This window comes from Triturus cristatus, chromosome 8 (assembly GCF_964204655.1).
Source record: "Triturus cristatus chromosome 8, aTriCri1.1, whole genome shotgun sequence".
Taxonomy (NCBI): Eukaryota; Metazoa; Chordata; class Amphibia; order Caudata; family Salamandridae; genus Triturus; species Triturus cristatus.
This window is the reverse complement of record NC_140591.1, coordinates 876,025,925-876,053,773: the sequence shown is the minus strand read 5'-3', so window position 1 is coordinate 876,053,773 and position 27,849 is coordinate 876,025,925. Positions and strand designations below refer to the sequence as shown.

Genomic DNA, 27,849 nt, shown 5'->3' with positions numbered 1-27,849 from the left:
CCCATCTGGGCTGGGTGATTTGAGGAGCTTAAGCCTTGCAATGGCTGAGATTACCTCCTCGATTTGGGACGGGCTATCTAACAAGGCGTACTGACCAGGTGACAGGCCAAGTGTGTTATGCCCTGAAAGTATGCAGAGGATGTTTACTCTGGTATTTGCTGTGCAGAGTAGAGATTGCCGTAAAAATCCCAGAAGGTGCTAGAGATGTCTACCTCTCGGGAAAGTCATGAGCCCCCCCTTCGTCTATGATCAATGGGACCACCACTGCCTGGCGCTGTGCGTGGAGTTTATGCACTAGCAAGCAACCACATTTGTATCCTCCCGTGTAGAACATGTGTGTGAGCCTGAGGGCCGCATATTCGGGTCGGTCCAGGTCCAAGCTAGCGAGTTGAGCTCGTGCATTCTTTAGTTGCCTCCATATCCTCAGAGCACCTGTTCTCTTGTGTATCCCCTATAATTCAAAGACCTGCCATGAGAGCTCCTCCCTTTTCTCTCTACGTATCTTATTGTCCGCGGAGGATGTGGCCACCAATTTGAGTGTTTCCCACAGGGAAACTATGGATGTTTCAGGGGTGTCATTCTCAGCTAAGTAATCCTGTAGCATTTTAGTGAGGCGGGCAATTACTTCAGGACGGTGGAGGAGAGTGTCTCTAAGCCTCCACAAAAATGATGGGGAGGGGTAGGAGGAGATAGCAGGGTCATGGTCAAAGCTGCGTGGTTGATAGCGTCTGAGGCTCAATAACCGAGTCCTGTATGAGGGGAAGGAGAGATCGGGACCCCATGAAGTAATCTAATTGGGCATAGGTACCTCGGGAGTGTGAATAGGAGGTGTAGTCCTCTGAATGCGGGTGAAGGTGGCGCCACATGTCGGATAGCCCCAGGTCGTGTAATCACTGCGGCGTGCTGGCAGAGAGAGCACTGGACTGTCCCTGCCTCTAAGCCGAACAGTCCCATTGACCATCAAATACAATATTCTTATTGCCCCCAGAAGTATTTGCCTGTCGGAGGAGGACGTCAAGTCGGCCACCACCTCTCATAAGAATGCTTCTTGGCCCTCGTTGACATAAATGGTAGCCAGCGTGATTGTGTGTGACCTCACAGTCAGAAAAAGCACCAGACGTCTCCCCCTGATCTCTAGCACCTGTGCCCCCACCACCCCAGGGAAAGAGTGGAAGATGAGAATGGCAACTCCAGCCCTTTTAGCTGGGAGGGAAGAGAAATACTGCTGAGGGAAGGCCTTAGAGCGTAGCCTATCAGTATCGCTGCGCAATAGGTGGGTCTCCTTTAGCAAGCAAATGTGAGCTTTGGAATTCTCCAAATAAGACAGGATGGCTATGCGTTTAACAGGGTTATTAAGCCCTTTCACGTTAAGGGTCAAGATTTTAATATTCATCCGAACAGGTGAGGGGGACGCGGTGCGAAGTGATTGCTGTAGAGCAGAATGCGTATTTCCCATTTGGACCTGTGTGGGGCAGCTTCCATGAGGTCTTAACTAGGCCAATATAGCAGGCGGGCAGAAAGACCAAGAGATATGTGTAGGGGAGGGGAGGGAACCCATAACAAACAAGAGAAACTCACCAAAGGAACAAAAACATTAATGATGGTGAATCGCAAACAGTCAATGTACAAAGCGTACTGCTCCCCGGAAAAGTAGTTTAGGGTACCTGTGGCCAACCGCTCCCCGCTCCCCCAGGCATGGCCCGCATCAATAAGTAGACTATATCCAGTGGCAATCAAGAGTTAGAACTGTAAATTTCAGAGCTTTTGCCTTCGTGTGTCCATTTAGTCCGAAGACGCCCCTGCGAGTGTCACCAGTACTGCCTGCCGTTCTTTGGCCATAGTCCAAGTAAGGGCGTGGTGATGTACTGGGAGATTTGATAGTGGTCCACCCATGCCCCCTTCGGCGACTGCGTGGTTGGTTGTTCTGGAGCTGTGTGCCTGCCGTAGGGTCCTCGATTCATAAAAGATTAACCACTACAGAAAGAGATTGGATTTGCCAGTTCTCCTTTGAAGTGAAAGAACAGTCTAAAGGGGTGTCCCCAGGGGTATTTGATACCAGCGTCCCTGAGGTAGGACGTGATCGGGCGAAAATGTATGTATTTGAGTAGAGTGGAGGCCACAAGGTCTTGGTTTAATGTAGGATTTGAATCTTCGTAGGTGAGATCCGCGTGGCGCCGTGCCTCCCTGAGGATCCACTGTTTTAGCTGAAAGTCATGGCCACTCTCCTGGGGTCCACCCTGTGGGTGCGGTCCAACTTGATGGGGAACTCGGGGGTCTCCCACAAAATGAAGTGGAAAAGGCCTGCCACCAGTGCCTCAATTTCGCCGTCCCCCTCGCCCTGAGCCATGCCGCGAATACGGATATTGTTCTGGCGTGACTAGTCCTCCAGGTCCTCTGTGTGGGCCTGTAGGTCCAGGTTCTGTTCTTGCAGTTTAAGGACTTCTTGCTAGAGGTGCTCAAATTCTTTGTCCCGGCGGTAGGAAGGTGGAATCTGACTGCATGGTTACCCCCACTTTTTTCCTGGTGTTTTGCTGGTTTTCCTGTTAATCAGGACCCCAGTCTGTTTTCTCCCTAAATTGGTTGTTCATGTACTTTAGGTACACTCCAGATTGGATTCTGGGGTACCCCTATAAGTCCCTAATATATGGTATACTATATACCCAGGGCATAGGTACCCCAAAGGCCTCTCAGAGGCTGCAGCATGTATTATGCCACCCCTGGGAGACCATTCAAAATGACACAACAGGTCTGCTACAGAAGCCTGTGTAAGGTGGTGCATGCACCCCTTACTTAGATATAGGTTCACTATATCTACTCCATATCACTGCACATATAAACCTATCAGTCACCCCTATGGCAGGCCTTATCAATCCTGAAGGCAGGGTGCTGGGTTTTATGTGAGAGGGTGCACCTGCATGAGCAGAGCCCCGCTGCAGCCTTCGGAACCTTTATTCTGGGTTGTTTGTGATGCAGCCAACCGTATACTCTTAAGTGCATTATAACCTTGCAGTAAATGCTAACTTTAAAACAGCTGCATGGAAACATGTTGTGCTTTGGGTCAAACACCTTGGAATCATACCTCCACACCAGTAACTAGTGTGGGAAGTATGATTCCACCCTACTAGAGGGAGAAATATGACAACACCGGTACACCCGGTACCAGCTTTCTCGACCCTGGCATCACAAGATGGATGCTGCCAGCCACAGACACGAGTCTGCCCTCCTGCTGCTGGACATAAATCTGGCAGGGGAAGGTTGGACAATAGGTTTCCTGTCACAGGGAGGTGTGACCACCTTCCAGACAGGCTTTAGTGTATTGGGGCTGGGTGGGTGCACTCCAAGAGTGCTTTGATGTCTGCACTGGGGGCACATTTGGTGTCCCTGTGCATAGTCCAGCTCAAACCGGTTGCAGGACCCATGTGCTCCTGCTCTGCAGCGAAACTGGACAAAGGACATGGGTGTAGCCACCCCTCTGTCCCGACTCTCCCATAGGTGTGCCCCCAGAGTTTGTCCCACCCCTTCCTTGGGTATAAAGTAGGAACCCCTGGCTACAGGACTTTGGATTTACCTGGACGAAACTCTGCTACAGAAACCAAGTACTTTGACGATCTGCACAACGCTGGATGACTGAAGAATCTCCCTTGGAGTAAAGGAGTTACTCCCCTGCTAAGCATGCACCTAAACTAATCTGACCGGTTTGCATCTCCCGAGCTCCTGAGGACTCCGAATATTTCTGCAACACAGTAGGTGGGTTCCCAAGAGACCCAGAGGTCGATTAGTGCTCTCAACAATCCTGAGACCCGCAGCCCTCGTGGGGACCGTACAACCCGTACCACTGTGCACCGTGTACATTTGCAGCAGCATATGCTTTTTGATGACCCCTGAGGCTGTGCTTTGGGCTACTTGTAGTCCAGACCCCGAGCAGTATTTTCACACCGGCTGCCTTGTGCTCCTCCATCCCGTTGATTCATACCCCAGAGAATCCACATCCCGTCGGATTTCCCTCAAGTCCACTGAGAGCTCACGCTTTATGGTAGACAGATCCTCGCAGAGCGAGGAAAACAGCGACTCCATGAAGGATCGGCTGATTGGGCCCTCCAGTCCCTCACCCCCTTCAGCCTCGTTCGGGTGCTTTGCCGGTGCCGGACCCTCCGCTTGCGTAGCTGCCGGCTCAAGGAGCAAATCTTTAACCGACATGTCTTTCTTGCCTTTGGAGGCCGCCATTTCGCAATCGCTGTAGAGGCCTTTCTGTTTTGGTGCCAGCCTGGTTCTAGATGCCCGCTAGGCCTGCCGGCGCAGTGTGGGCTCTGGTGTGCTAGGGTGCCGTTGCAGTGAGCTCACCCCACCTGCCACTCCTGCCCTCAGGGTCCGCTGCACTTGTTCCCCTTCGTGGACTGCCCCTACCCCCAAGGGCCTTTGTGCCTAATTTCCATCGCCCCCGCAGGGGCTGCCTTGCTTGTGATCTTGGAGGAGAGTCTGATTGGGCCGGGTGTTGTAGCCGGTCCTTTGCTTGGCGAAGGCTTTCAGCCCCTTAGTTACTAGTTGCTGTGGGGAAGGCCCATCCAGGCCGTTCAAATCGGGCCCCACGTGGAACATGCACACAGGGCTCGCTCCCTCGGCCTCTGGTGTGAGCCTATGTGGGTGCTGCTGGGAGTGCTGTCTGGCGTGGGTGTTATGTGGCGGCGGTGACCCCCTTGTATAGCTCCTGGGGGCCACAAGGAGGCCCGCTATGCCTTATGGGGAGAGTCGGTTCAGGCCAGACAGTGCCTGTCCTCTGAGCACTGGTGTCTGCTCCTTTGCGCAGGATTTGCTACAGTGGAGGCTCAACCAGGTCAGCCAGGCCGCAGGGTGAGACGCGCTGTTTGAGCTCACCTTCCAGTTCCAGTGCTGCCGGGGGCGTGCCTGATGGTGGGCGTAATTGAGCGGTGGCGGCCCCCTTTTACCCCTCTGGTGATCCACCAGAGAGTCCGTACTGGCCGTACGACAGATCAAGCCCCTCTTCTGTTGGGTGCAGGCGTCTGTTCCTCCCACAGTGCTCCATCACGGGAAACGCCCAACCAGGCCAGCCGAGCTGGGGCCTCATGTAGATCAGGCCTTCCGGCTCCTCGACCACAGCCTCCAGCATGTGCCTGCGTTGCTGCCACTGGGAAAACCAACCAGGCAGCGGATGTTGTGTGGCAGTAGCGGCCCCCCTTATACAGCTCCGGGGGACTGCCAGGAACCTGCGTAGGTGCTCTGAGCTGAATGCTCGCCGCCACGGCCTCTCCCGGAATTCTGGCACGATCCCTGCCACTCTGTCACAGGCTCACTACTGCCTCTTCCCGGGGAGCCAAATCACTGCCACTTCCCAGGATATGCTGCCTCTCCCCCTTGACCGCTCGGGCAGGCTCCGGTGCGCCTACGGCCGCTGGATGTACGGTTAAGGGCCCGGCGGGAGTGGAGAGCAAAACAGATGCGTCCTATCGAGACTCCATCTTGGCCTCGCCCCCCATCAAGTCTTATTTTTCAACATTTATTTGGGTGCCAACACTGCAAGAAGGGAAGTATTTGATATTTATTCTATTTTTACATGAAAAACTTGCAGAACTGGTTTCCTTGAACATCTCATCCAGAACCTAAATGAAGAACCAAAATACTTTTTAATTTTTGTAATATATTTGTAACCCTAAAAAAACAGAGCACTCGTCACCAAAGTGCCTCAGCTTCTACAAACTGCACTAACAGCAGTACCGTAGACCAAACTCTACTCCTTCCAGGCCAATTTCCTCACTTTTCTATAATATTGTTAAGTGCGATTAACTCTTGCATAATACCAGGCTTCCCAGTTCCTAACTTTCCTAATTTTTAAATCTTGTTCTACTAAGTGTGGAGCGGTGGGGGATTTCCAGTAAGTGGTGATCAGAGAGTGGGCCACCAGCATTGCAATAAATATAAAATGCTCTATATCATTTTGCCCTGTCATCTCCCCATGCCAAATGCCCAAAAGTGACATTCCTGGGAAAGGATAGATATCCCATTCAATTATCCTACGTACTGCCTTGAAGACACCCCTCGATAATGTCTCCAAATTTCCACAGGTTCAAAACATATGCAACCAATCCCCTATCTAATCACATTTCAGGCAGTTTTCAGAGGTACCAGGAAACATCCTATTCACTAATTTTGGATTATGATACTGCATCCATCAATCAAAAAAAGCCTTTCAATGGAAATTCAGCCCCTCCGAGAGTCAAGTAGCTAAGATCGAAATATCTTTCCCAATGTATTTCCTTTAATTTTATTCCTGTGTGGTTTTCCCATTTTGATCTTATCTTCAGAACCGCGTCATCTGGCCCCCAGATGCAAGTTATTGTCCCAGAGCAGCTGTCTAACCATATTTCTTGAAGAATCATTATCCATCCCTGATAAGTTGCTAAGATTGGCCTTATTTGGGTATACCTAAAAGTAAATGAAAATCATATGAGCTGTCTTTCCCAAACAAAAAGATTACTGCCTGGTCCCTTCAAAAAAATCTCGTACCTTAGTAATAGATAAATTTGCCCATTTTCATATTGTTTCTTCCTTCAAAGTGGGAAAAACGGTTTTGTAATAACGCCAAGGAGTTTCTGCTTTAACATGGGGGATTCCATGTCTATTAAACACTTTATTTTTCCACCGCCTGATGAGGTTTAGTAACTTAACTTTTTTGGACAATTTGGGAATAAAGACAAACCATCTAAGTTCAGGAACCCCCAAATTCTTCAACATGAGTAGAAGAATAGAATGAAACTAGAGGAGGGCATCTGTAAAACTGGCATTTTGATCAGGGGCAACCACCCAATAGGGGCAGGCCTCCGAATAAAACACCCCAGATATTTTTTGAGGTTTACTTTAGAATTATATTTCAACAATGATGGAAGGACATCCAGGGAGGTGTTAAACAGCAGACATTCAGTTTTTGTGATGGTCTTAATCGATTGCAAGGCGCTTTCAATGTTAAGTGTAGTTGGCGTAAATAAAAAGGTATATCATCTGCATATAATTTTAGTTTAGCTCCCGCAGGCTGGGGGGATGAAATATTTATAGCTCGTAAAATAGGATCGAAAATAAAACTTATCCAACACACGGAATAAACAGCTCTAGTTTACGAAATTGAAGGCCTTTTCGGCATCCAACAAAACAATCACCAAAGGAATAGCATCTGCCATCACCATAGTTACAAATTCAAACATGAAATGTTTTACAATATAAACCATTCTGAACCCCCGCTATGCGAAACTGAGCTTCCTTATTGATCCGATTTGCTAAAGTCTTAGTGTAAATCATTTAATCAGAATTTAAAAGAGTTATGGGTCTATAAGATTTCAGATCATCTGGCTCTTTCCCTACCTTCACAAAATTCACCAAAGCCCCTTTCCTCAATGAATCCAGCACCTAACCACATGTGGGTTGATGATTAAAAAATGTAGGCATGGGACCCTTTAATGCTGATATAAATGTCTTATAAAACTTGGAACCAAATCCATCCTCCCAGGGGGCTTTACCTTTGGGAAGCTGTCCTATAGTCTCTTCCACCACCCTATCAGAGATAGGATTTAATAAAAAGTAAGCAGCCTCTTCTGTCAAGGCAGGTTTTTACAGCTCACCCATCCCTTTATGCCAGGCCACATAAACTAGGGGAGTACCCCATTTAATTCAGAATAAAATCTTGGATTACAGGAGATTAATTTAGTATTGGGGTAAAATAGTCATCTTGACAAGGTTAATCCACCCAGTTAACAAGAACATTTTTGTTTGGATTTGTATAATTTAAGGGACATAATGTAGTTTAAATAGTTTTCATATATCAATGGTTGTATGATTCTGAAGCTATCTTACTATATGATTAAAATTTGAAATTCTCAATTCAGTTAAATGATACTGAGAAATATCAAATTGGACAAGACGACTGAAGAGGCGACACTTAAGATAATTGATAAGGGTGTAAATAGTCAGGACGAGATAAATTAGTATAATGACAACTTTAATTTGCCCAGAGAAGAGGTGGCACAAAAAAGTACAGAACAAGGTCAAACCAGTGCATCAGAAGATGCACTAGAGGGAGCATCAGATCTTGTTGCGATTTAGATCTAACTTGTAAAACAATCACACATGGTGATCATATGCAATCACTTAGGTGCTCTGCCTCTGGTAGTTAGACAGGACTACAGACTGAACTGCAGACTGTATTGATTTTCAAGTGTCACTCTTACACAAGCATCAAAATTGAAAGACACTGGATCCAGCCAAACCGAGGAAGTCATGTCCGGGCGGAATCCAACACTGGAGAACCAGTCTAAAGACTGATACCAAAGACAACAAATTACAGCATCAGGACATTCCGAAGGCTAAAGTAGATTCAGTCACAGAGAGTTCATAACCTTGAGACCAGAGAAACCTTTAAGGAGTAAAAATGTAGAAAATTGCAGAGGAGAGAGAACAGAACATTCTAAAGCACAGTTAGGCGAAGAAGTTTTATGTTGTTGCAAACCAGACCTCAGTGACTGCTATAGTGAAGTAGGTAATACAGATACAATGAGAAGAGTCAAAGAAGTGCTGTTTCACACTTGTAATCTTTCAACACCCACCCTCTGATAACGATACCTAAACCTTGCATGAAAACTCTAGGTTTTACTGCTGGCATCTTTATATTTAATCCATTGGTGTCAGTGACCTAAAAAAGCCTAGTGGTGAAAAAGCCATACCAACAGAAAACAGCTAGATCAGATAAGGCAAGCAAGGACACGAAGATGTGTCAAAACAGAGCTGAACTCATAATAATCTATATCAGTAATCTGAGATTTACACCAAAACATCAGTACATAAAATGCTTATGGACGTATTTGAAATCGAAACCAACACATGATAAACCTTGAGAACTGGAACAAAATATAGATGATTTAGCAGGGAAACTGGGATCCATTACTGAAGCTAACACCTTGACTGACAAACGAACAACCAAGAAGCCATTCTGCAGTCAGACACTTTATCAAGGTCTCCATCTGAAGGGAGGCATGGCCAAGCAACATGGTTGACAGAACGTGAGCCTTGGACCTCGTGGCCAATCCATATCCGAATCCTGCATAATCCTGTCACCTACTGCTCGGAAAGCAGGCATAATTGATGTACCAGAGGCGGTGGACTCACCGCTGGCCATAATTGATGAGATTTCCCTCTGCTGTGCCGGGTACCAGTTGGAGATGATTGTCCCAGAGCGGCGTAGGCAGGACATGCAGGCAGTGGCGTCTGGTGACATTTGAAAGTAGTGAGGCGTAAAATTGACGTACTACACCACGGCGAGCGAGCGTAGGGAGCGAGCCTGACCAACCTATTGGGTGTTCGGGGGAGGGAGTTCTCCCCCCGAGAAAATTTTGAAAAAAGAGTGGACAAATGATGCAGTATACACTTGCTGCTGCCCCTTGAAGTTACCATAAGCAGGCACGAAACACTATGTTTAACTTCTAAATAAATAACTAATTTGCATTGCCCATGTCTGGCCTGCAGTTGAGGGGTACATGTCCTTGTTGTGCTTTGTGTTTTTTGTAATTTAGTCTTTCACACATGCTCGCCCCCTTTGACTGATAGTCAGTGGTGGCGTGGTTGGCTTGATGGCTGTCGTTTTCAGGCAGCGGAGACCCAGGGCAGCGGTGGCTGAGACCTGGCTGACACGCTCGAGGCTGCGTGATTGGCGGTCCAGTGCTCGACAGGCCAGAGACTTGGGGAGTGGCAGTGGTGGGGGGGCTGGGACTGTGTTGTGGGAGGCCCCCCGCGACACCACGAATTGGAACTTGACCCGATGCTTCTTTTCACCCGCTGTGATTTGCTGCGGCCGCTGGCCCATCGGACCCCTGGTGCTGCTCCTCTACCGCTTCCCTGGGACCTTGGGATTGCTCCAGGGGGGACGGGGCCCTGGGAAACCGGCTGTGCCCACTGGATGGTGCGCGATCCTTGGGTCGGGCCCCCTGCTCCAACTCGCAGCGGCATCTCCGGAGCTGTCCTTGGGCCCTTGGCTGCGGTGAACCTCTTGCTGCCCTTGGTGTCAAGCCGCTGCCTGTTTGCCTCCCATGTGCTGAGGCCCCGGGGGAGTGAGTGTCCGGCGCATCCATCAGGCGGCATGAGGCCCTAGGTGGGGCCTCCCCCGGCGCCCCTCCGGCTCACCCTGCTCTGCTCCTTTGCCTTTATAACGTTGCCTCTGCTTAGCAGTGCGGCCTGGGAGGTGGAGCCGGCTGCCTGTAGCGTGCGGTGTGGAGCCCTGGAGGAGGCCTCCTGTGCCATCCCCCTGTCCTCGTGCTGTTTTGGTGGCGCCCGGAGTGGTCTCTGGATCCTGGTGTGGAGACTCTGCTGCAGATCCTGGGGTCGGACCTCTGTGCCCTGATGTGGGTCTCACCTGTGGAATCGGTCGCGTGTATCGTGCGGCGTGTGTCTCATGGAGACCTCCTCCAGTATCCCCTGCGGCTGTCGTGATCTGAGGTCCTCTGAGGCTGGCCGTGAGCCCTCGCTGCAGAGGCCTTGTAGGAGCCGCAACTGGCTCTCCTGCCCTGCGGAGCTGTAGCCTTGGGTCACACCTAATCAGCCAAAACCCCGGCCACCCAGACGAAAATGGATTGTTTCACCACCGCGGACTCTGGGGCGACTGGCGGAGGCGCGGATAAGGATGCCCCTCCTGCTGCGGACCTATCCGCCATCCTTCAAGCGATCCATGCCTCGCAGTTCTCCGTGGAGAGCAAGATTGCTGAGGTCCGGGTGGATGTGACTCTCCTCTGGCAAGAACTTTGGAACGCCATAGCCCGAGACCGAATCCCGAATCTCCACCGTGGAAGACGACGTTCACCAACTCAAGGGACAACTCGCTCGCCTCCAATCCCACACCCAGAAACTGCACAGCAAAGATACCACCCTGCATTGAACGATGGGGCATAAGACTGATGGACTATGACTTCAAGATCGTACACAAGCCAGGGAAGGAACACAACCCGGCTGATGACATGTCACGGCACCCCTTACCGCAGGACCAAGAAAGCGCATCAATGGCTGAGGAATACCTCGATTTTGTGCTAAAACAGAACACCCCTGCACCAATCACACTAACACAGATAGAGCAAGAATCAGCAAGGGACGCCACAATGCGGGCAGTCAAAATGACAACACAACAGCAAAGATGGAGGCACATCAACAACAATAGCGCCTTGGGAGAAGGAGTTAACAAGGAAGAAATGCTGGAATTCAAAAAGATAAATGAAGAACTATCAGAAATTGAAAAAGGAATAATAATGAGGGGAACAAAGATAGTCATGCGAAGTGCACTACGTCAGCAGACTGTAAACTTGGCTCATGAATCACACAGAGGAATGGTAGCAACAACAAAAAATATGCTTCGGGAGAAGATATGGTTCCCTGGGCTAGATAGACTGGTGGAGAACATCTTAAATTGCCACACATGCCAAATAACAGGACGACCAGCAAAACCAGAACAGCTACAGATGTCGGAGCTTCCAGAGGCAGTGTGGACAACGTTGGCAGCAGACTTCTATGGGCCACTGGACACAGGAAACTACTTGCTCGTGGTCATTGACGAATACCCCAGATTCCCCATAGTGTGACATGTCTCGTCAACATCAGCGTCCGCGATGTTGCCATTACTGGATGACATATTTGCATCCGGGGGTTCCCCACACACCTTAAAGACAGACAATGGTCCTCCCTTCTCAGGGGAGGAATTTTGTAATTTCATGGGCTACTTAAGCATTCACCACCGGAAAATCACGCCACAGTGGCCACAAGTGAATGGCATGTTGGAGAAGTTCATGGGGAATAGTAAAGAAGGCAGTCCAAAGAGCAAAGTTAGCGCAGATCTCCATAGGACAAGCACTCTGTCAGAATACTAAGAGACTATCGAAACACTCCCCACAGCTCCACGGGACGAAGTCCAGCCGACCTAGTGCTGGGAAGGACAAGTAGAACGAGACTACCACAACTAGAGGCAAAATCGCCACTGGAGCACAGTAGTATTGCTGTCAGGAACCAGGAGGCAAAGGAAAAGATGAAAACATATGCAGACGCTAGGAGACATGCCAGTCCGTCGCACCCTTAAGCAAGGGGACTCAGTGGTGGTGCGTCAGCGGCGAGTGAGAAAATCAGACAGTGCATTTTCAAGTGAGCCGCTAACGATAACAAGCGTCAAAGGGTCAATGATTACAGCTGCGTCTGGCCCATATCGGAAAACCAGGAATAAGTCTTACTTTAAGGGACTAAACACCATGGATGGAAACAGGGAGGACACAGCAGCAGAGAACAGTGACAGACATGAAAGAAGTTATGGATGAGAACGGAAGAAGGACATACAACGGTGAGAGACAAGAAGAGGGATCACAGAAGGGAACGGAAGGAACATGTCCGAAAAGAGTGAGCAAAAGGCCAACAAGACTGATCGAAGACATGTAATGATGGGTATAAGGACAATGATGGATTATCACCCTCCTTTTTTTCTCTCTCTCTCTCTCTCTCTCTCTATCTATCTATCTTCCTCTCCTCTCATCATTTTCTCTCGATGGAAGGGGGAGATGTAGTGACCAGGGTCAGGGGGCACTAGGACCCTGCACCCGCATGCTGGGAGGGACAGGAACCGGACACCACTTCCGGTCAGGGAGTGGGGAGGGATTCCTAAACAGCGAGGGCACGAGTAAGGACGTGCATGTGATCGCAGTAAAGAGACAAAGAATAAAGAACAGATTATAAGAATCCTTACCTGTCTCTGCAGGAATTCTGTAGACACGACAAACAGTATGATCAGGACAGACAAGATGATACCACGGGTAAACACACAGACTAAATGCCCTGCTAACTGAGTAGGAGGAATCCCCTGATGGAGACAACCAGCACTGGCCTGGGTACTTTAGACAATTCAGTGGCACCAGTGAAACAGTGTGTGAAAAAGCTCCATAGTTTTTTAAGATAGTTCGGGGCTAAATTGTCAGTTGCATACAATGGGAAGCTCCAGCCCGCCTATGCGCTGCAGGTTCAGGCAGTACAATGGACCAAGACTTATCGTTTCACCTCAACTACACCTAAACAAAACAGGAAGATGGGAGAGAATATCGATTGAGTAGAAAGTAAATGATCACTGAATATCTCACACATCTCAAGTCAGAGCATTGTTATCCTGACTTCCAATCCCTGCACAGCCCAGAGTTTCTCCTCTTCACAGGACCCGCTGTGATTGTGCTGTGCAGCAAAAAGCATCGGAACCAGGTGCCCTAACTTGATCGGAGCAGGCATCCAGGCAAGCTTACCCCTGTTACATTGTCCTTCGTCGGTTGCGGCAGAGTAATCAAACCAAGGATGCTGCCCTTGAGAACAGCCTAAGAATCTTCAACTGGTCCTCCACAGCCCCATATGCCTTGCTCTAGGCAGAGCTGAAACATGACCAACGTTGATCAACAGACCCAAGCCTACACCTGTCCTGTGGCCACCTTCCTGTTTATTGTTTAATTGATTGAGCTCTAAAATGTCCATTGGAGCATTAATGAAACGTTCATTTTAGCTCACTTAGCCATACACAATGACATGCCTTACATTCAAAACATTGTTTTGTTTTAATTCACTCTAGGGTTGGTGATAAACAAGTATTCTTTACTGAGCCTATCTTCTGTCCAACCAATGCGAGTTAATCCTAAAGACTAGCTCAAATCGCTTGGCTCATATGTTATTATGATTTAACCAGTTTACACTTAGCTTGTGGTCTTCCCAATGCTTTTCGCTGCATTAATGAAAATAATTCAGCACAAATAGAATGTCCCAAAAGCTTTGTACATCTACACAGAAAGGACTGTGACGCTGCGAATCTGAAACTAACTGTAGGAGGCTTTTGGTCACGTTTTCTGGAAACTTGCTGAAACCGATATTCAAGAAGTCGTACAGTTGCACCTATTTACAATTAATTGATCAAGAAATCTTTTTTCCTGTGTAAAGTTAATATCAATACTTTCAGGGATTAGATTGGTCTAGTGGAGGCGTGCAGGGCTGCTGCCTCGGCTTCAGGCTGTATATCATGTATTATTGTACAGATTATGGTAAGAAGCCAGTGACAGATTTATAAAGTCACCTTTGCAGTGCATACCTTTAGTATTATCTCAAACGCACGCCACTCTTTCTATTATAGTTTGATGTTTAATCTGAACACATAAGTCTACTTTCTTTTTCAACCAATGTTCTGGTCCAAACATTGCTACATGCCCTTCAGGAGATCACGTATTGAGTCAATCATTATGACTACCTGAGTTTGAAAGGTACGGAAAATAAATAAATCCTCTTCTTGATATTCTGTATTAATAGTTGAATTCGAAGTAAACAAATTATAAAAGCAATAACCAATCAGTGAAAAGAAATACATTATCATGGTACAACTAATTCATATCCATCCAACAGTGAAATCTGTACACTACAATATGACAGACCGCCTTTGTTAAGCACTGTTTTAAGTACCTTCTGAAAATCTCTAAATATAAGCTTATTACTTACAGAGAAACAGAAGAGGGTTTGAAAGGATTAGTCCAATAATAGCTGAATGATACAGGTTCAAATATTTCTGATGTTAAAAACAGATATTAGTGCTAGCAAGCATAACTCTCTACAGAAGACTAATTGAGTCATTGATGATGCAATTTAGGAAGACAATAAATCAACCAAACGTCTGTATTGTCTTTTACTTGATGCGATGTAACTTGTTCAGTCCTTGGACAAAATGTGAAAAATACAGACACTAACATAGAATGTTGGATTTTACATTGTAATAGTATTTTCTAACAATCACTAACCTTTCTTTTTAGAGCTTCAAACAAAACTACACCTATGCAAAACCTCTTGAAATTGTCTCAATTGTTGGCTGTTCCCTGTCCATTGTTGGATTGACTATTACAATCATTTTTCAAGTTATCAACAAGTAAGTGCATCACTTTAGCTGCTGTCTTCACTAATCACTTGTCATATCCTTGATTACACAATTTGGAATTCGTGTTTTCAAACCAAGTGATCTTTTTATATATACTGTTGGCAGTGGAGAATATTTGTTCCCTGTAAGTTGCAACTTCAATGTTAAATTTATAAAATAATGTTAAAGCTTGACAACTTATTTTGTGTTGTATTCTATTATTTTTCTAGGATTCAAAATTTCAATTGTAACATTGGAGTAAATTCAGGAGGTGTATTGACAAACTACAATACCATTTCTATTTGAATCAAGAGTGTGTATGTGAATCAGCATTGAGTAAATGAATGAGTGGGGAAAATATAAAAATCTAGGAGCACTCCCAACAAGCAAGCATGGTCATAATACAATGAATAAAACAAGAGGTCATGCTCACTTAAAATAGTTTGTTGTATGTCTTTTCAAGCTGTACTCATTTTACTGCTGCAATTAATAAATGTAAATAGATCCCAAGTACTTGGGACTGCCACAGATATAAATCTATGAAGAGTCAAGAGATATGGCTCTTCTAAATCCATGGCAAACCAACACATGGTAACACATGTGCAAGATTCTGCCATATCTGGATGTGAACAGCAATCACTGGAAAGCGGTTGAGACAGGGATGGGGATGGGGATGAAGGAGGTTTAACAATGGCTCCTGGTTGGTGGTGGTGGAAATGGATGTTAGTGAGGTAGGCAAAAAACTATATGGTGTGCATCAGGGATGCTGAGAGTCTGACTACCCCATGAGATGGGTCATCCTTGTTATGTTGCTCATCCTCTACATCACTTGGTAAAATTCGGCAAACTAAAGATTTGTTTGAACAAATCCCTTTAGGTCTTGTCGTTTGGTTGTACTCTGAAGCATGGTTTTACATGTTTTGGTATATAAAGCATTAAATATAAATGCAGTGCTTTGCACACTTTCATTTATTTATGAATTGTTTGAATGTTCCTTAACTAAGGGCTCAATTTCCATGTATTATGGAGTGAGCATAACTAATGCAGGCATATTGGGAGCCTGCTCCGTACTGTTTGTGTATGCTGCCTAAGACTTTGAGTCCTGAACTCTGTCAAGAGCCATTAGTATGTGAAAACTCGTGGAAAAAATGACACAGTTTTTACAAATACTACAGACGTAATGTATATTGTTTTATTCCCTGAAAAGTGGGAATGTCCTCCAAACTAGGAGTAGCTGTACAAGAGCAATTTTCTCAAACGTCTATTGTTTCCCTCTGACTTTTCTGAATTGGTCCACTGGTGTTTTGGTAATTCAGATAGGATCCAAGTGATGCATCACAGATCTTGAAACTTCCTAACTAACCCAGCTATCTTAAAATATGTATTTATTAAGCTTACATTGTTGTTATTAATCAATGCAATAACAAAGGTTGCTATTTGGTGCTATAATTGAATTGCATTCATACACTTCCAGTTGGTTCTACAACACAAAACATACAAATGTTTGAAAGAGATATAAACTGAATCTAACAAACATGATATATTGGAAACATTTTAGTGCACATATTCAGTTATATTGCAGGGACAACAATTCAAGTGTTGCTTATCTTACTCAATAAAGTATCAGAATATACTTTACATATGACCATGGAAAATAGTGGGGAAATAATGATTGCCTAATTCACAGGATTAAAACTAAACTTTTGAATGAATGCAGTGAGTAGATTTAGTAAACTAACCTTTCTTGCACATTGCAATAAAATAATGGTTTATGAAGGGAAAAAAATACAAGTAATGAGCACTGAGCGACCACACTATAAAATGCTGTACATTTACACTAATCGAATCAAATGTTTGCATATGGAATCAAGAATTGAATTTAAATCTTACCACATTGATAATGGATGCTGTAAATGAAGTCGCTCTGAATGTGTGACATACTACAGGCCAAAGGTGCCTAACCTCAGCAAAACAAAAAGGCCCTCTCTATTAGCACAATCACAATATTGCTGCTGGATCTTGCTCAAAGAAAATGTATGTAAGTAAAATATTTGCATTTTTGGTAATAGAGTTATTGTCATTACTGCTAGTTTAATGTATAGCTGAGTCGCTTCAACTATCAGAACTGTGTTCTGTTTACTGTAATATTTAAATTTAGGATCCTAGGTGTGCAATTTAGAGGGTTATTAAAAGTTGGCTGTGAATCAGCTCTGGAGCAACTGATACCGTGTGCATTGGTAATTGAAGAGGGCTATCAAGGAATTACGAGTTGGTAAATGGGGAATGAGAACCTTAGTGGAAATTGAAATTAATATATTGCTATTCACAGTTCATATTTTATTTAAACATGTACTCAATCTATTCTCAGTTACCTGTGTCTATCAGATAAAAAGAATTGATAGAAATGGGAACACCTTCATTTAAAATGCTAATTCTCAAGAAATTATGTCAAAAGTATTTCAGATCAATTGCAGCTTTGCAGTAATTTGAAGCACTATGGGAAAGATTCAACACAGCTCTCCTAGAGGATTTCCCAATACAGATTTCCTTCTCTTCCCACTTGCATCTCTTTTTGTTTGAGATTATGGTAGGCAGGGAAATCCTCTTTGTATATTATAAAGAAATATCTGAATTTCTACAATCCTGACTTCATCAACATTTTCATTGAACTTTTAGAAGAGCAAAGGAACTTTTGACACTCATTGCATTGTTACTCAATTTCATTTAGAACAACACTTTTGCTGATAAACCTTATTCTGTTTACATGTTAGACTTTCTATTTTGTTGACGCCATATATGTTGTTAGATAGTTTAAGGGGTTTCTCTGTAGAGAACTATTTCATGTCATCAGTGATGTCATTGACCATGTCATCAGTGATGTAATATGTGAGGTCATAAGCATTGCTTTGCGGTTATATTTGGACCCCAAGCACTGTTAGCATCCAAGGTGAGTTCATCCCCCAACCAGCAGGGAGTCAGGAGGTGTGTTTGCAGAGTAGTGAAGAAAGGGGGTTGGGCCTCTGATGACTTCTCAGTAATCCTGCTGTGTGAGACTTACTGGAGGTAACAGGATGGGTAGTTGCCCCGCAAGGACCCTCAAAAGCCAACGTGACTTCATCACCCAACTACTAGTGCACCAGGAGGCGCGTTTCAAGAGTGGTGCTGGGCCGGCTTATATTTTTCTTTTGTTACGGGAGGGGGGCTGCGTATCCTCCCTTACCTGGGTCAATTTGGACCTGGGGCCCTCATCCCCTAAGGCCAGGCCTTTATGAAATGGGAAAGGGGGCCATGCAGCCCCCCTCCCAGGCTGATTTTGGCGCCGGAGACACCATCCCGGGGACCCGGGCTTCCAATAATTTTTTCTTAATTTAGGGCTGGAGGGCCGTGCGCCCCCCCCCCCCTCCTTTAAAAAAAAAAAAAGAAAAAAAAATGTTGGCGCCTGGGATCCCATCCCCCGGGGCCTGGCCTTTCCTTTTTATCATTTTTTAAACGGGAGGGGGACTGAGTGCCCCCCCTCTCCAAGCCAATTTCGGCCCAGGGGATCCCATCCCCCTGATTTTTTTAATAAAAAAACAAATTGTGAAAGGGAAGGGGCCACCCTTCCCGTGCCAATTTTGGCCCGGGGACCCCATCCCCAGGGCCCGGCAACTTATTTGGGGACCACAGGGAGCCTGAATGCCCCCGCCTCCCTGCCTTCTCCCTACCTTCTACAGGAGCTGGCATTGCTTTGACACACAGCGAACTACTAAACATGCAGCTCCCTGTGTGTCAAAGCAAATGCTCCGCTTCCAGCAAGCATGAGCATTTCTCCCCTCTCATTTGCTGAAAGCAGAGCTTTTGCTGTAGCTTGGCGGGAAAAACTCCTGCCAAGCCACAGAAAACAGCTATGTTCTGGGGGTGGGCACCCCAAAACATGACAGGAGCTGGCCCTAGGGGGTGGCGGTCCCCAGGGTCATGTATGGCTCGAGGAGGGGGGCAGACACGACTCCCCTTCTTTTTTTGTCATAGGGCCTGCCCCAGGGAAGTGGTGGTCCCTGGGGCACAGGAAAGATCTTCAATGCCCCCATGCCATTTCATATAGTCCTGGGGAGGAGGCGGTTCCCGGGGTATGGGTGGTCCGAGAGCCCAATCATTTGTTTGGATCTAGCCCCAGGGAGGTGGCGGTACCCAGGGCTGCGGGGGGTCTATGTGGCCCCTTCACATAATTTATTATTAATTCCCTGGGACAATGGTGATCCTTGAGGTTTTCTAAATTTTAGGAGGGGGGGCTCATGCACTATGGCTGCCAACACCTCCTGGTTGAAATGTTGGCAGCCAATCAGATTATAGCACGGGTTATTACAGTATGAGTACTGTTGGATCCACGGGTAATCCGCATCCCCAGATATACAAATTTGTTTTCCAGTTAATTTCTCCCGAACTACTGAACCGATTTACACCAATTCGCAAGAAGCACAATCTGAGTACCAACATCTAGAAAATTTGGTGAAATGACATCCAGCAGTTCGGGCTGTAGGCTTGTTCAAAGGCCCCATGGGAATTAACATGGGTAATGCGCATTTTGGGACCCCTCTTTTTTCTCAGCCCCTTCTTGGCAAACCACCCCAAAACTTTCCAAATGGCCCCTGAAGTACCAGGCAAGTTTTTGGGGAACATTACATTGAGAACCTTCAAGCGGCACCAAAGATATAGGCACCTGAAAATGTCTCCTTTGATAGAAACTCTGTCCTAACTATAACTACCTACTGGCAACTGCCAGTAGGTAATATATAAATATATATACACATACATATATATGTTGCCAGTATGTAGTTATAGTTCAGACCTAGTTTCCATAGGAAGATAATTTTTTCACTTGCCTATATCTATGGAATCGTTTGACAAATCTTCAAGAAATTGTCAAAAAATATTGTTCTGGTGATTCTTGTTGCTCATGGTATGTTTTGGGGTGATCCATCAAGTGAGGGGCGAGAAAAGGGGGAGGTAAAAAAACAACTTGTGTTCCCATGTTAATTCCTACAGGACCTTTAGACACGGCTACAGCCCAAACTTCTGAATTGAATTACAGCAAATTCGACAGAAAGGTAGATGTTGGTCCAGGGAAGTGCCTTTTTGTGATTTGTTGTAAATCCGTTTGGTAGTTGCGGAGTTATTAAACGAAATTCAAATATGTATATAGGGACGCAGAGGATCGGCGACCCCACCTGATCTTGTGCAGAGATCTGATTGGCTGCCAACACTTTAAACCAGGAAGTATTGACAGCCATCTTCCAATGGTCCCAAATGCATTTTCAAAATAAAGGAGGTGGGCTCATTAGTGCCCCAGGGACTAGCATCTCCCTGGGGCTTATTTTTAAATGGGGTGGCCTCTCAGACTCCCTTAGGCACCAGACACCACCACCTCGCTGGGGCCACATTGCGAAAAGAAATCAAAGGGTTCCTCATGAACCCTCCCATGCCCCAAGGACCAACAACTACTTCCAGGGGCTTATTTATTTTTAAATGGGGGCCTCTCAGACCCCCCCGCCCTGTGGATCACCACCTCCCTGAGGCCATAATCAATTTGTGGTGGGGGCCTCAGGGTCCCCCCCAGGCCCTGGGGACCACCACCACCCCATGGCCAACTTATTTTTGTTAAGATGAGGGGTCCCTTCATCAAGAAAGGAGGGGCGGTGGCCCCCCTCTGGGGCTATAGATTGCCCTTGGGACCACCATCCCCCAAGCTCAGCTTCTGCTAAGTCCTGGGGTGCCCACCCCCAGGACATAGCTGTTTTCTGTGGCTTGGCAGGTGCTTTACCGCTCCCGTCAATCAACAGCAAATGCGCCCTCCAGCAAGCAAGAGCATTACCAATGCTCTCGCTTGCTGGAAGCAGAGCAGAATTGGTGTCCTGGGGCCAAAATCAACCCAGGGAAGGACCTCTCTGCCTTAATAAAACAAACAAATTTAAAAAAATAGCTAGCCCAGGTAAGTCGCCCAAGGCCCACCCCCTTTCACCACCACTCTGCAAACATGCCTCCTGGCACACTACTAGTTGGGGGATAAAGTCCCCTTGGCTCCTGAGTGTCCTTGGGGGCCAAGAACCCCTCCTCTTACCACTAGGAAGTCCCATTCAGCAGGATTACTGAGAGGTCATTGGAGGCCCACCCCATTTTTCCACCACTCTGCAAACGTGCCTCCTGGTGCACTACTGGTTTAGGGATGAAATTCCCTTGGCTGCTGAGGGTCCTTGGGGGCCAAGAACCCCTCCTATTTCCTTCAGAAAGTCCCACACAGTGGGATTTCTGTGAACTGGTCGGAGGCCTTGCCCCCTCTCTCCCTCACATTGAAAACACTCCTCATGGGGCACTACTGGTTGCGGATGGAGTCCCCTTGGATGCTGAGGTTCCATGGGGGCCAAGAACCCCTCTTGTTATCTCCAGTAAGTCCCACACAGCAGAATTGCTGAGTCCTGGTCGGAGGCCCACCCCCTTCTCCTTCACTCTGCAAATGAGCCTCCTGGTACACTTCTAGTTGGGGTATTAATTCCTTTTGGATTTTGAGGGTATTTGGGGCCAAGAACCCCTTCTGTTGCCTCCAGTCAGTCCCACACAGTAAGATTGCTGAGAGCTGGTCGTAGGCCCTGGCCCCTTTCTCCAACACTCTACAAACGTGACTATTAGTTGAAAAACAACATAGAAATTCACTTAAAAAAACAAAGGTTACAGTTAGGAAATATAATTTTTTTAAACGTAGAAATTCATTGAAAAAAACAAAAGTTACAGGGACGTTAGATTTCACTTGTACAAAACCATAGAACTTCAGCAGTCCTATTTACCTGAGTCAACTATAACTTCTGCCCCCGCAATGCAATGCTTATGACCTCACATATTACATCACTCATGCCATCACTGATAACATCTCAAATCAAACATAGCTAGGCAACAGGTTTTTGGGAGTATAGCCCCTCTTGTCTCCAGTGGACACTGGGTTGTTGCTGCCACCATTGCTGTTGGACCCTGGGAGGTGTTTAGACTTTAGGTCCAGCGCTGTTAGACCCACTTCCAAAGCCAGTACAATTTTCTTCTTCTCCAAGGCTCTCTCAGCCCTATTTTCTCTGCTTTTCTCTCCTCCAGGGCCAGTCTCCTTTCCTCCAAGGCCGTATTGGCAGCCACTTCCTCTTTGGCAGCCTCAAGTTTCAGCTTGGCCAGCTGCATCTTGTGCTCTCGCTCAGCTCTCCTGTTCTCCAGTTTCTCGGGGGACAGGCTGGTGGAAGATAGACTGCTCCTGGAAGGGGACCTTGTTCCTGTAGGCCAGTTTTCCTCACCCTACTACTGCAGCTCTAGGTCTGGGACCATCACATGTCCTTCCTCATCCTCAACCTCCAACTCTTCCTCCGGGTCATTACCCTTTCACTCTCTGATTGCAGCTTTCATCCTGTGGACCTCTAGGATCTGAGGGCTATTTGAAAGTACACTTTTCTGGCCCCCTTCTCCAAGGTTACCTCCCTCTCCTTTCAGAGCTTCCTCAGCTCTGCCATCTAGAAGTTGTGAAGGTTTTCACTCTTCTCAACTGGTATCACAGGTAGAGCAAATGTGAAGCAGAAATTAAATTTGGAAAAAGGTCAAATGACTAATCAAGGATAATTTCTTTATTTTTAAACTTCAAATCCGGTGCCAGATTATTTTTAGGGATTTTTAGTTTTACACAAAATCATTGAGTGGCAAGACACAGACACAAGTTCTGATTCCCACCACTAAACACCAATGTAAGAAATTAGTTTTTTGGGGTTGAGAGTAATAGAAGCCCAACTCAAGCCACAACCACAATCCTTGTCAGGATGAATCACAAAAGTCTCTAAATTAGATTGTGCTTAACCCTCTAGTAGCTTGGCACAAAAGCAGTCAGGCTTAACTTAGAGGCAATGTATGAAGTATTTTTGCAGCCCACAAGCAATAGTAGTTAAAACACAACTCAAGAAAACTACCAAACCAATTTTGAAAGATAGAGAAAATTTTAATAAATCAAATAACACCAAAACAAAAACAATCCATTCAGCAGTACCGGACACATAGGCTTGTAAAGTTTTTAGTGGAAATAGCACCCAGAAGCAGAAAGCGTCACTTGCGATTATCTGGTCACTGAACTGGGGTGAATTCACAAGTTTACGCCAACCCCCATGTCTGAGCATACCCTGCCAACGAACAAAGCGGTTCAAAAGGGGGTGGTGATGGACAGAGCTAAAGAACGGTGATGGATCAAACCCAGATCTGTTGACTGGGTGTGAGTGTTTGATTGGTTCTGATGCTCCGTCCATCACCACCCCCTTTTGTACCGCTTTGTTCGCCATAAGTTGGCAGGGTATGCTCAGACGTGAGTCCCTTGCTCACTTTGCCACTGGATTCAAGCAAGCCTGGTTGAAGACGGCTGAAATGCCAGAAACCGGTCCTAGGAAGCTTGTTTCCGGTCCAGGGAAGGCATGGCTTGGCAGTTCGGGCTGGACTGTTCCCATGAGGCACAGGGTCAGACTGATTTGCATATGGCCATGTCTGAACTGGGGTGGCAGAGTTGGCTAAAGAACGGTGATGGATCAAACCCAGATCTGTTGACTGGGTGTGAGTGTTTGATTGGTTCTGATGCTCCATCCATCACCACCCCCTTTTGTACCGCTTTGTTCGCCATAAGTTGGCAGGGCATGCTCAGACGTGAGTCCCTTGGTCACTTTGCCACTGGATTCAAGCAAGCCTGGCTGAAGACGGCTGAAATGCCAGAAACCGGTCCTAGGAAGCTTGTTTCCGGTCCAGGGAAGGCATGGCTTGGCAGTTCGGGCTGGACTGTTCCCATGAGGCACAGGGTCAGACTGATTTGCATATGGCCATGTCTGAACTGGGATGACAGAGTGGGCTAAAGAACGGTAATGGATCAAACCCAGATCTGTTGACTGGGTGTGAGTGTTTGATTGGTTCTGATGCTCCGTCCATCACCACCCACTTTTGTACCGATGTGTCTAGTGAGGACAGACAAAAACAGTGCCAGGTGCTAGTCTTTTCGTGCTCGCCACCTTCCCGACGTGCTTCTTTCCTAAACAGCTACCCACCGGTCCCGTCAGCACTCACCGCTCCGCTGCAACTCTCCTGAGTTGTGGGCGCACTTCCGCATCTCTGGTGGACACCACCACTCCTTGCTCCAGCCCTCGGTTTCGTCCTCTGCTCCGCCTTCCTCTCGTGTTCCCTCCTATGGATTTCTCGTGACTTCAGCTCTTGTCGAGTTGTCTCCGTCTCCTTTCCACGATACCGGGTCTCTACTCTTTATCTCCGGATCGTCCCTTTTCTCTCCATGAGAGTCTTTCCGTGGTTAGCTCTGCCTCTAGTTATAGGGTTCAACCAACCCGTCTCGTCCTGTGATGATACATGACAGGGAGGGGTTATTTCCCGGAAGTAGATGGGATCTTTGTTTTGATTCCGGGTCTTGTCTTGCCTCTGGTCGTCAGAACGCGGACCCTCGTCCGGTTGTGCAGGTATTTTTTGGGTAAGGGTGGGCGTAATGTGCGTAAGGGACATACGCGGAGAGGCACGGAGATGGAACCAATCTCCGCACTCTCCGCATAGTTCCGTTACGCACATCCCACCTCCTGCCCGCAATATTAAATACATTAATAAAGCAATTTTTAACTAACCTTACCTTATCGGCGGCGTCTCCAGGCTTCCATCCTCCTCCAGTGCGTCTTTTTCTGGGAACTGCGCATGCGCGGGAACCCGCGAATGCGCATTTCTGATGAGGAATGCGCATGTGCGGGCTCCTGCACATGCGCAGTTCCCAGAAGAAGACGTGCCGATAAGGTAAGGTTAGTTAAAAATTGCTTTATTAATGTATTTAATACTGTGGGCGGGAGGCCACCTTTCGTTATGCGCGAGTGAGTGGAGATTTGCCCTGTTTCTCCGCCTATTATCGCGGAAGGCGGAAGGGCAAATCGCCGCACATTCTGTGGGCAGGACGGAGTTGTCCGCCCACCCTTAGTTTTGGGGGCCGGGATGGATTTCCTCACATCCTCCTTCCCTAACTGTCTTACTAGTGTTATTGTTTTCCTGTAGATATCTGGATAGAAAATCCACATTTACTTGGTCTGTCCCTTTTCGATGTTGGGTGAGAAATCGATATGGCAGTAGGGCTAGGAACCATCTTCGCACCCTCCTGTTATTTCCCTTGTTCCGGGATAACCATACTAGGTGGCATGATCCGTGAACAGTACGAATTCACATCCCTTCAAAAAGTACTGTAAGGTTTCGATAGCCCATTTGATGGCAAGTGCTTCCTTCTCTAGGACGGCATTATTTCCTCTCTAGGAAACAGTTTGCAGCTTATATATGGGAGGGTTTTTTCTTCTCCTTGAGGTATTTTTTGGGATAACACTACCCCAAGGCCCCTTTCTGAGGCGTCGGTTTGTAGTATGAATGGTCGTGAATAGTCAGGACTGGATAGCACGGTTTCAGATGTCAGGGATGTTTTTAGGGAATTAAAGGCTTGAAGTAGATCAAGAGAGGGATGCCGTAATACTGCTTCGGTTTTAATGTTCTTCTGTAACAAATCCGTCAAAGGGGCGGCTGTTTGAGAAAAATTCTTAATGAACCTACGGTAATAACCCAAAAAAAACAAGATGGCTCGGAGATCACGCTTTTTTGGGGGAAAGGGAATCTAGGAAATAGCCGCTACCTTGTTGCTTTGGGGTTTGATGACCCCTTCCCCGAACAGGTACCACAGGTAACGGACATTTTGGGCAGCCAGGTGACTTTTAGCAGGGTTGATCTTCAGCCCATGAGCCCCCAAGGCCTGTATCACTGGTCTAAGTGTTGGTCCCACGTGTCACTATAAATGATGGATGTCATCTATAAAGGTCGCAGAGTACCTTTCATGTGGCTGGAGAATCATATTCATAGCCCTCTGAAAGGTGGCTGGGGCTCCATGCAAACCGAAAAGCAATACGGTGAATTGGTATAGCCCGTCAGGGGTGGAAAAGGCCGTCTTCTCCTTATCTGATTCTCTAAGAGGTATTTGCCAATACCCCTTACACAAATCGAGGGTACTGATGTATTTAGCCTTGCCCATTCGTTCGATCGTCTCGTCCACCCTAGGTAATGGATAGGAGTAGAATTCTGATATTTTATGTCTTCCCTTAAGTCTATACAGAAACAAACCGAACCATCGGGTTTGGGCACCAAGACAATAGGCAAACTCCATCCACTAACAGAGGGTTCTATGATGCCCATGTGCAGGATCTGTTGAACCTCCTCCTTCATGGTTGCTCTGCGTGCTTAAAGTATCCTATATGGTCTCAGGCGTAGTCATTTACCCGGAAGGGTTTTTATGGAGTGCTCCAGTAAGGACGTTTTTCCTGGAGACGGGGGAAACACCCCCTCAAAGGATGGAGGCTCTCTATCAGGTTCTATTTCAAGGGTTCTAAAAGGTCCGTATCTATACATTGGTCAAACTGCGGCTTTTGTCCTGACATTACCCCTACCTACATAATAACAGGACCCTCACATTTTTTTAGCAGATTTATATGATATATTTGGCTTGTACCCCAGTTGACGCCTAGCTCGATCCGATAGATGACAGGAGTCACCTTCTTAAGTACTGTGTAAGGGCCCTGCCATTGGCCTAACAGCTTATGATTGTACCATGCCATCATCAGCAGTTTCGGGATCGCCCATGTTGAAAGATCTCTCCTTTGCTTTCTTGTCGTATTGGGCTTTTTGTGCGGCCTGTGCCTCTTCCATGTTATTTCGGACGATATCCCGGATTTGGCCTAAATGGGTTTTGAGGTTGGACACATACTCCACTAGGGTATTGGTTTCGTCTTTCTTGTTCTCCCTTTGCTTCATGAGCCATCTCCAATAAAGAACGGGGTTTTCGGCCGTACAGTAACTCAAAAGGAGAATAGCCTGTACTTTTCTGAACCTTGCACCAGATGGCGAACAGAGTTATGGGCAGCATCTCCTCCCATTTCCTGGTTTCAAGAGCTAGGAGTTTTTTTTAGAGTGCTTCTCAAGGTGGCGTTGTACCGTTCCACCAACCCATCCATTTGTGGGTGGTACGCGGCTGTGCAGATCTGTGTGATTCCTAGCTGTGAGCATACCTGTCTCATGAGCTTGGATACAAATGGTGTGCCTTGGTCGGTTAATATCTCCTTCGAGAACCCCACCCAGGAAAAGATACTAACCATGGCATTTGCAATATTGGAGGCATTCCGGTGACGCGAGGCTACTGCTTCGGGAAAACGGGTGGCGTAATCGACCAAGACCAACACATAATGACACCCGCTCTTTGAGGATAACAAGGGAACTATGACGTCCATGCCTGCTCGACATGGAGAGCGGATGAAGGGGTACTCAGGCAGACCCATATTGGCTATTCTTCTGGCATATGGAGCATTCACGGCAGTAGGTTTTTACCTGCTGGTATATTACTGGCCAGTATAATCTCTCCAAGATGGCCTTCTCGGTTTTTTCCTTACTGAAATGCCCACCCAACAGATGACTGTGTGCAAGGTAGAGGACTTTATCATGAAAAGGTCCTAATAACTGTGGATGTTGTGTTGGCCCCCACTTTCTAAATAGCAACCCATTCTTCACAAAAAAGTGGGGACCTACTTGAAGGGGGTCTTCTTGCGTTGTTGCCCTATTCCAGCCCTCTTGCAGAATAGAGTCCTCTCTTTGAGCTGCATGGAAATTCCTGTCGGTTTCCCACGGGGTTTCCTCTCTTAGTACGGGAAAAACCAGGACATGATTCTTCTTCTCTTTGCTTCCGGCTTATTCTAACTTTCGAAGGTGGCCATTCCGGTTTGTCATCCTGGGGCAAAGGAGCGGTGTCCCATCACTTTTTTCCCTCTTCTTGGGTTTTTCGGAGTAACCCAGGTCGGGTTAATCATTTC

At 46.8% G+C, this 27,849-nt stretch overlaps 1 protein-coding gene across 5 annotated transcripts in view; it reads left to right on the top strand.

Annotated features, from left to right (window-relative positions):
• Positions 1-27,849, top strand: part of ADGRG7 (adhesion G protein-coupled receptor G7) — a 1,782,456-nt gene that overhangs the window by 1,278,806 nt on the left and 475,801 nt on the right. For all 5 annotated transcript variants that reach the window (XM_085622407.1, XM_085622408.1, XM_085622405.1 and 2 more), the window contains one exon: positions 14,844-14,956. In XM_085622407.1, coding sequence (XP_085478533.1) covers positions 14,844-14,956 — 113 coding nt within the window. The remainder of the gene's footprint in view (positions 1-14,843; positions 14,957-27,849) is intronic.